Here is a 9,875-nt window from a genome sequence, read left to right as displayed (position 1 = left end):
GGGTATTCTCAGAATCAACGGATCTCTAGTTCTATCCTATAAAGCTTTCGCTACATCAGTAGTTCATCAGGATAAGGAGAAATGACATATAATAACCTATCTCATGTTGTCATTGTTGAATGATGCAAAGATCTTGAGCCGCCAGGCAACAAATCAGAAGCTTGATCTTTAGTCTTAGTGCAAAATGATGGTACTTCCTCCACTGAAGAATAATAATTGTATAAGGGACTGTACAACTAAATTTACCAAGTAATGGAAGTACTAGACGGCACCTGCTATATAAACTGATAATATTAGGAATCAACCGAGACATGGTTTGCTACATCAGTAATTCATCAGGATAAGGAGAAATGACATATAATAACTTATCTCACGTTGTCATTGTTGAATGATGCAAAGATCTTGAGCCGCCAGGCAACAAATCAGAAGCTTGATCTTTAGTCTTAGTGCAAAATGATGGTACTTCCTCCACTGAAGAATAATAATTGTATAAGAGACTGTACAACTAAATTTACAAAGTAATGGAAATACTAGACGGCACCTGCTATATAAACTGATAATATTAGGAATCAACCGAGACATCGTTTGCTTGTTGCAGGGAAGATCATTGTGTCTAACACTATTACTGGCCCTTCATTTTATCATTACCAACAAGGCCAATAGTCTTTTATCTGTTTTTAGAAACGTAGAAGCGATCTAAAAGCAGCAAGAAAGATATCAGGCATCTATTATAGAAAAGGAAGACTGCCGCAAACTAAAATGTTCAACTCATGAAAAAAACGTAAAAATAAAATATTTGAAAGGGACACACGTCTTGAACCCATGATGGTAAGGTAGTAGGACTGAAGAGAAGCGTCTGGACTTTTTTTAGGGCCCTCCACCTTCCTTGAGTATTAGAGAAATAAAATATCAATATACCAGAGTTGTTGCTTCATTTCAAGAAAAACAAAACCCATATTACAAAAAGAAAAAATTATGCATCTCATGTTAAAAATTTCATCTAACTATATGTTTTACATTATTGTTTAAATACATAACTATGCACCATATTGTGCGTCAAAAACGAAATCAATTTGAATTCTTACTCATTTCTAAAAAAAGTTACATACGTTAATGAACAGGGCAGAATCTGTAACAAATACATTATGTTTATAAAATCTACACACTGTAAATTAGCAGTAATAAGTAACTTCGTAGTTATTTTTGGGAATATAAGACAGAGTTAAGAAGAAAAAATTTCTCTCCCAGACGCTTTCTTCGAGAGAGGTCCTTAGAGTGTTGACTTTCGACACTCATCCGCTTTACCCAATAGTTACTTTCCGGTTTTGGCTATACTCCTCTGCACGATCAAGAATCTTTTCAAATTAGTACCACATTCGGAAGTATCTGCTGGATATTCCCCGGCACTGAGAAAATACCCACCGGGTTCTTCCCCCGACCCGGGTCGGAGGGACCGCCTGCTCCGGCCTACGCCACCTCCCTCGCCGTCTCCAACTCTTCTGATGAATCTCGGAGTGGTTTCACTTCTGCTCTCGCAAGCCTGGAGTAGACGCTGAGGCTCTATCTCTCCCTAGACAAAGCTACGATGTTTCCGACAACTTAATCTTTAGTCAGTGGTTACTGGCGCTTTTCTTACTATTCGGAAGCCCTCATTGAACGTTTTCAGAAGTGTGGCCTCTAGGAATCTCTCATCTCACAACAAAGTCACCTATATCAATAATCTCTCTCAAAATGCATAGACGCCTCTCTTCAGCTGCGAAGGGGAAGGCTGTAGCACTGGAGCATATCCCGGCTCCCCGCAAGGCTCGAGTAAAAGCTGTTGCCCCTGCAGAACCAGATCTAGTGCGCAAGCACTCACTTACTCTCATTGGCCGTGTAACTAATCCATCTGTTCAAAAGGTGTGGTCTCTAATCCCCTTCTTCATAGACCACTGGAAGCCTGACTTGCCGCCGGTGGGCTCAGATCTAGGCCTGGGGATGTTCCAGTTCCAGTTTGAACTGGAATCGGACCTACAGACGGTTCTTGATAAACAACCTTACCACTTTGCTCACTGGATGATTATCCTCCAATGCTTGGAACCTACCATCTCACCTAGCTTCCCTTCCATGATCCCGTTATGGATCAAAGTCCAAGGAATCCCTATCCATCTTTGGACCGAGGAGACCATCCGCAGTATCGGTGAGGATATTGGTACTTTTGAGTCCTCGGAAATCACCAAACTAGCTGCACGGATGAGAGTACATATAAATGGAAGGCTGCCTCTCATAAAATCCTCAGTCATTGAATATTCGAATGGCGATGAGGTAACGGCCACTCTGGTTTATGAAAAATTAGAAAAACATTGTTCAAAATGTTTTCGATTAGACCATGAGCTTAGAGACTGCCTTGAAGCAAAGGCTAAAAAGAAGGCTCTACTAGCTGCACAAGAGGAAGCTGGAAAAAGCAAGAAGATTGATGAAGCCCAAAGGTCTGAAAGAGATCCTGAACGTACCCAATCCTTTGACGCTTCAGGCCATCAAGCTCGCAGAGACAACTATGCAAGAAACTACTCAGACCGAGGACATAGGGGTCAGCTTCAGCGCTCTCCTCCTCGCGCCTCTCTGCAGTCTCGCAGCAGACACTCACAGGTGCAGCGGTGGGATAAGCACTCCCGAAGTCAGGAATGGCATCCGCTACAGAGCCACCAGAGAGAAACCTCTGTCAGAAGATCAAATCCCTCACACCCGCATAACAAAACTTATCAGAGAAGATCCGAGAATGATTCTCGTGGGGTTACCCACGATAATCGATCTCCCAATGGATTCCAAGTGCAGGAACCAAATGCAAGGGACTCGGGCCTTCCCTCTCCAATAAGCCGCAAAATCCCTACCTTGGAGGACACGGGATCGTCAAAAAACAGGCAACAACCATCTGCAAGAGGGGTTCCTCTTCAGATGTGTCCAAACTTGATACCCCAAGAGGCATTGGACGTAGCCCTGGGTGAAATCCGAGAGGTGATGGTACAATATACTAACTGCGCTGACCCTTCGGAAAGTGACACAGCGGAGACACAGGGACAGCTTGAGTCATCAGCTGCCCAAATGGTTCGGGCGTCTCTAGCTCGCAAAGTAACTGAAATGGAACGGCCACTGAGACAAGAAACACAGCCCCAAGATCGTTTACCTATTGCAGCCCGGTTGGGCTCTGCGGTTGAATGTATTGCAGAACTAGAAACAGAGGATCACACCAACCTCATCGGTGAGAGTGATGATCACATTCATGTATCTAACAGACTCGGCCCCTCCCTATGAATCCCCCGCGGGAGATTGTGAATAGTTCCCCAGCTAAAACACTGAAGAGGAAACCAGGAAGGCCTCCGGGAAGGAAAACGGTTTCTTCAAGCCCAAACCCTCTGCAGGGAGGTGGCTCCCGGAAGAGGAAAACCCAGCAAATTAAACCACCTAACTGCAGGAAGAAGCTAGTGGTGGAGGAACAGGGAGAAGGCAAAGCGACAAGACAGAAAAGAGCTAAGGGAGAGAGTTCTCGAGCGGTTAATGTGCAGGACAATACTGCAACGTCCTCTGATAATGTACCGCTGGCCAACATGATCCCAAGAATTAGCAAGCGCCGGATGGATTTTTGGAATCCATCCAGCCACGTTCCTTAGCGATCGCAAGCTGGAACTGTCAGGGGTTGGGGAATCCCCGGACAGTTAGAAGATTGGGAGAGATATCTAGGAAGTACGATCCAGATATCATCTTCATCATGGAATAAAAAAACCCCAATGAAGTGGTGCTCAAGAAACTGGAACATTTGCTACAGAGATATGAGTATCACTACCTGGTACCTCCGACTGGCCATGGAGCGGGTGGACTAGGCTTATTCTGGAAACAAGAGCTGAACATTGAAATTGTAGAGTCTAATGCCAATGTAATCGACACCACTGTTGAATTTGAAGGAAAAGTTTTTTATGCCTCATTTGTTCATGCCAGTACTGATAAAACTCAGAGAAACCTCCTATGGGAGCACCTTCTCGCCAATGCCTCTAGTAGAGATGAGCCATGGTTTGTAACCGGAGATTTTAATGATATAATCAGCTCTGAGGAGAAGGATGGTGGAACAGACAGACCAGAGGGTTCATTCTCCGATTTGCGCACCTTCTTCTCGGAAGGGGACCTATTTGATCTCCAACACTCTGGAGACTTTCTATCTTGGAGAGGAAAGCGTGGTGATCACCTGGTTCGATGCCGACTGGACAGAGCCATTTCGAACACTTTGTGGACGGAGCGGTTCCCATCGGCTCGATGTGAATATCTTGGATTTGAGAGTTCAGATCATATGCCGTTGCTGTCTTTTTTCGACAAGGGTCCACGACGGAGGCGTGGTCTCTTTCGATATGACCGTCGCCTGTGCAAGAATGATGAAGCAAAACGAGTGATCTCTGATACGTGGAGAGGAACGCCAGGCTCCTCGGTCAGTGACAAACTGACCTCCACCCGAAGTGCGATCTCAGCTTGGAACAAAGCACAACAGCGTAACAGTCAAAAGACCATTGAGATTAAAAAACGGGAGCTTAACGAAGCTCTTTCAAGCCTAGTCAACGACACTGTTTTGATCCAAGACATTTCCGAAAAGCTCAATGCAGCTTATCTTGCAGAGGAAGAATACTGGAAGCAACGGAGCAGGCTCCTCTGGTTGAAGCTAGGAGACCGCAACACGGGTTATTTCCATGCGATAACCAAGTCTCGGAAACGCGCAAATGGACTCTCAGTCATAGAGCGGGAAGACGGTCAGATGGTTTATAAGGAAGAAGAGATCATCGCGGTTATAGGCGACTATTTCCAGACCATGTTCGCGTCTCTCCCTGGACAACGAGAAGAGACAGTCCGCCAAGCCCTCCGCCCTATCGTCTCAACAGATGAAAATGAAAACCTCACTGCAGTCCCAGAAGCGAATGAGATCAGGGAGGCGGCGTTCTCTATCCATGCGGATAAAGCACCAGGCCCGGATGGATTCTCTGCGGGGTTTTTTCATACGCATTGGGAGGAGATCGCACCCGACATAATTAGAGAAGTGCAAGGGTTTTTTCGGGGAGATTCACTGCCGGACGATATCAATGATACTCACATTCGCCTTATCCCAAAGATCTCCAAACCCCAAAAAGTCTCGGATTACCGGCCAATCGCACTGTGCAACGTCTACTACAAAATCTACTCGAAGATCATCACTCGCCGCCTGCAACCGCTTATGGAGAAGCTGATTTCCGAGAACCAATCTGCCTTTGTGCCGGGCCGTGCAATCGGAGATAATGTGCTTATTACTCATGAAAACCTACACTACCTTAAGACGTCAAAAGCGGAGCAAAGATGTGCGATGGCGGTTAAGACGGATATGAGTAAGGCATATGATCGTCTCGAGTGGGAATTCATCTCCCTTGTTCTAAACCGGTTGGGATTCCACCGTAACCTTATTCGATGCATAATGCAATGTATCACTTCTGTTACATACTCCTTCCTCATTAACAGCTTGCCTAGAGGGAAGGTGGTACCGAGCAGAGGTATCCGCCAAGGCGATCCTCTTTCTCCCTACATATTCATCATGTGTAGTGAAGTCCTCTCGGGATTATGTAACAGAGCGCAAGAAGAAGGACTACTTCAGGGCCTACAAGTGGCAAGAGGGAGTCCTCGCCTGACCCATCTCTTCTTCACGAACGATACAATGTTCTTCCTTCAAGCCAATAAGGAGAATTGTGCATCACTTAACTCTATCCTACACAAGTACGAGGGAGCATCTGGCCAATCTATAAGTAAAGAGAAGTCTGCAATCACTTTCTCTAGGAAATCCCCGGCCTCCCTAAAGTCGATGGTGAAGAATGTGCTTCAAATACAAAAGGAGGGGGGTGCTGGGAAATACTTGGGACTTCCCGAACACTTCGGTCGGAGGAAGCGGGACTTATTCTCGTCTATTGTAGACCGAATTAAACAGAAGGCAAGGGGATGGACAAACAAGTTCCTCTCGGCAGCCGGAAAACTCGTGATGCTTCAAAGTGTTCTTTCTGCAGTACCTTCTTACCCCATGTCGAACTTCATGCTACCGGTCTCTCTTCTCAAACGTATCCAGTCGGTGGTGACCCGCTACGGGTGGGATAATAATGAGAGTAACAGGAAGATGGTGTGGGTGGCGTGGGATAAAATGGCCAAGCCAAAAGCTATTGGAGGCCTTGGTCTACGCGACTTCCAGAACTTTAATATCTCCCTTCTAGCCAAGACCAGCTGGAGACTCTTGCAGAACCCGAACAGTCTTTTGGGGAGAGTTCTGTTTGGGAAGTACTGTCCTGATACCAACATCCTCCTAGCTTCGGGCTCTAGCGCTATGTCTCATGGATGGAGAAGCATTCTTTTGGGAAGGGACCTTCTCTTGAAGAATTTGGGATGGATCGTTGGGGACGGAAGCTCGATCAATATCTGGAACGACCCTTGGCTGAGCCTGAATGTACAAATGAGACCAATGGGACCATCAGGAGAAGAGCACATGCTCCTCACGGTTGCAGATCTTTTGATCCCTGAGACACGAGAATGGGACATACAGAGAATCAACCTGATCTTACCAGACTACAAAGACTTGATCACGAACCTCAAACCAAGCCGCACCGGGGCTCCGGACAAACTTATCTGGCTGGGAACAAAATCCGGCGATTACACCACCAAGTCAGGGTACTATACTACGGTTAATGGAGAGGAGTTGTTTGCTAGAAACCAGGGTGGTGCGAACTTCAAATGGAGCACTAATGTATGGAACTTGCCATGTGCACCAAAAGTGAAACTGTTCTCATGGAAACTACTCAAAGGAGCAAAAAAAATGCAATGTATATCAATAAAATATAAAACCATAGTTTTAATCTATATAAAATAAAAAATAATAATAGTACTAAATATTCAGTTATAAATATACAAAAAATAATACTATAAATTATCTTTATGCATTGAGATTTTTTATTAAAGATATAGCACATATTGAAATATATTTTGTCAATTATTTATGAAGTATTGAAAATAATTAATATAATATTTTTTTGTAAACTTAATTCATGTGTATTTTTAAAGTTTTAATATAAAATCATTTCAAAATTATTATAAATGAATAAATGCTTTATTTCAAATTTAAATCATATAATTTTTAGAACTAATTTTTTAAAAAAATTATATATATATACATATATATTTATATTTATATATGGATATACGCTTCCAACACGTACCCGCTTCCTAATATTTTTAAAAATCTCGCTTCTGCGCTTCTTTACGCTTCCGCTTCCACGTACCCGCTTCCGTTTCCATGTAACATAGGCTGATAGGTTGGCAAAGGATGCCCTGCTTGTATCCGAAACATTGTTTGTTGGGGATGCTTTTACTGCCCCCAACTAACCACCTAATCAATTAAATTCGTGTTCAAAAAAAAAAAAGTAACTTCGTAGTTATTACAGAAATCTTCGAAGGGATATCATCAATACACCCAATTTTTCAATAACAGTACATATTATTCTGCATAAGTCCTACTCATATGTTTACACAAACCCGACATGAAAACCATAACCACAACATCTTACAATAGCAATGTTGTACCGGCGACAATAAACCCAAGCAGTATGAGCACAATCCTTCCGAGAGCAATGGCTAGGGCATTAGAATCCGAGGCGCTGTTGCAGTAGTTGAAACCGTACCATATACTCTCAGGGACGTTCGTGTTATAAGGGAAGGTGACTGCTTTGGAGTCATGGCTGTATATCTTTACACTCTCTGGTATCCAACCGTCGGGACCAGACCTGTAGAGATACACATAGCATATTTGGTATGTGCATGGTCCGTTTATCTCAAATGTGTCTGACGAACATTGCTCAAACGTCTTTGTAGAGGGATCGTCAAGCCTTGGTGCGTATATCTGTTTCAAGAATAGAGCCAAAGCGAAAACGGGACGTTACTTACGGTTTTACTAATAATAGATTAAAATAACTAGTTTCAACTAAAACTAATCCACTGAAACGTTCCAATCTTATTCCTAAGATAGGCATATTTATCTCAAACTCAAACGTTTAAAGCATAGAACTTTAGGAACCAATGCTAAACTGTGGATGTTGTAATCGGGCATCTGAAGCATGAGAGAGCAATAGCAATCTGGTAGTTTGTTGTGATCTTGTAAGAACACACAGATACAAAGAACTAGAGATTACAATATATCATAACGATCATAAACCTAAAGCGCCATTCCCATTCATGATCTCATGTGGATCATGAATCAATCAGAGAGACTCATAACGTCTCACACTAACCTCACCAATATTCAGCTACGCCTCTCTCTTATTGAGAGCTCTAACAGAAAACACTCTGCATGAAACAGACTTCTCTTCCTATTCTCGTGCACACTATCATCAAGAACTGACTCGAATAGCTAACTAGAAATCAAACCAAATCAAACCTAAGCAAGCTCAATCACAAAGAGAGTTTATATGCTATGAAACATTTAGAACCAAAACGCTAGGCCTAATCCATAGACCTAAGTCTTCGAATAATCAAAATCCTTCACCAAATCAAAATCAAAATCAAAAATCCCTAACCTGGTTTCCGTATGCATCTCCGAAAGCGATGCTAATTTGATCGCGAGTGTACCTCGATGACGAACAGCTCGTCGAGATGATCACTGTATAAGAGCAACTAGCCCCCAGTTTCTGCAATCCTCGAGCAAAATTACAAGGAAAATCATAAGTTTCATCAAAAGAAAAACCATTCGATTTTTGCTCCCAGGGAGGGAAGTTCACAAAGAGAGAGAGAGAGCGAACCTGGATGAGGCTGACATTGAAAGACTCAGCGGCGTGAGGCTCCAAGAGTTTGGATTCGGAAACAGCCAGGAAGGTTGAGAAGGCGAAGCATAGGAGAGTGAAGAGACGTGTTGTTGACACCATTTTCGTGCTTCTCGAAATCGCTCGTGGAGACGAAATCTATATTTAGGGAAATCGGAACAGTAACCTAGAAAATTGGAAAAGTGTCGAACCGGAAATAATTGAAATTAATTCAATTGCGGTTTGAAAGTTTTTGCTCCGAATTAACTTGGCAATAGGGGTGGGCATATCGGTTTAGTTTCGGGTTCGGTTTGGGTTCTGTTAATTTGGGTTTTATAAAACTCAACCCAATTAAAACCAAAGTAGGTTCGGTTTGGTTTTAGTTTGGTTCGGTTTGGTTCGGTTTGGTTTAGATTTAATTTGGTTTTCTTTAAAAATCTATTAAACAAAAAACAAGCTCGATGACAAAATTTTTAACCACGTCAAAGGAAGAAATACATAATAAGCAAAGAGCAGACTATTTGTAATCTAATTAGCGTAACAAAGTCTTGTAAGCATTCCAAAATCTATTAACTAAAAGACTATTTGCATCAACCTTTTTGTTTTTATTGATCCTATAATAACTGTTACATAATTTAGAGAATGAAAATTGGAGAAGATCAACGAAACGAGATGGTTACGATTTAGATGCTTATAGTTTTTAGGTTTTGTTTTCGGTACAATCTTTAGGTATTAGGATTATTTGAATCATATTTGGATTTTTTTTAAAATATATGGAAGTTATGAAAAAAATGGAAAACAAAACTTTAACTAAAATTTACAATATGTTTACATATATATATATATATATATTTATATATATATATATATATATATTTATTTATAGATAAAAATATATTGGATTATTGGTTTGGTTCGGTTTGGTTCGGTTTGAACCCAAACCAAACCAAATCATTCGGGTTGAGTAAAACATGAACCAATTGGATTATGTAAAGAACACGGTTTGGTTTGGATCGGTTTAATTTCGGTTGGTTTGGTTTGGATCGGTTCAGTTTGGGTTTT

At 42.2% G+C, this 9,875-nt stretch overlaps 1 protein-coding gene and 1 pseudogene across 1 annotated transcript; both read right to left on the bottom strand.

Annotated features, from left to right (window-relative positions):
* The window catches only part of LOC106330562, a 4,170-nt pseudogene extending 2,794 nt beyond the window's left edge, over positions 1-1,376 (bottom strand).
* Positions 1,377-7,468: 6,092 nt separating this feature from the next.
* On the bottom strand, positions 7,469-9,030 carry LOC106331611. Its single transcript, XM_013769999.1, has 3 exons — positions 8,814-9,030; positions 8,592-8,702; positions 7,469-7,918 (listed from the first exon to the last, which is right to left on the bottom strand). The coding sequence occupies exons 1-3, from the start codon at positions 8,934-8,936 to the stop codon at positions 7,583-7,585; spliced, it is 570 nt and encodes a 189-aa protein (XP_013625453.1). The 5' UTR covers positions 8,937-9,030; the 3' UTR covers positions 7,469-7,582.
* Between the last annotated feature and the right edge of the window lie 845 nt (positions 9,031-9,875).

This window comes from Brassica oleracea, chromosome C3 (genome assembly GCF_000695525.1).
Source record: "Brassica oleracea var. oleracea cultivar TO1000 chromosome C3, BOL, whole genome shotgun sequence".
NCBI classification, from domain to species: domain Eukaryota; kingdom Viridiplantae; phylum Streptophyta; class Magnoliopsida; order Brassicales; family Brassicaceae; genus Brassica; species Brassica oleracea.
This window is presented reverse-complemented; position numbering and strand designations above follow the sequence as displayed.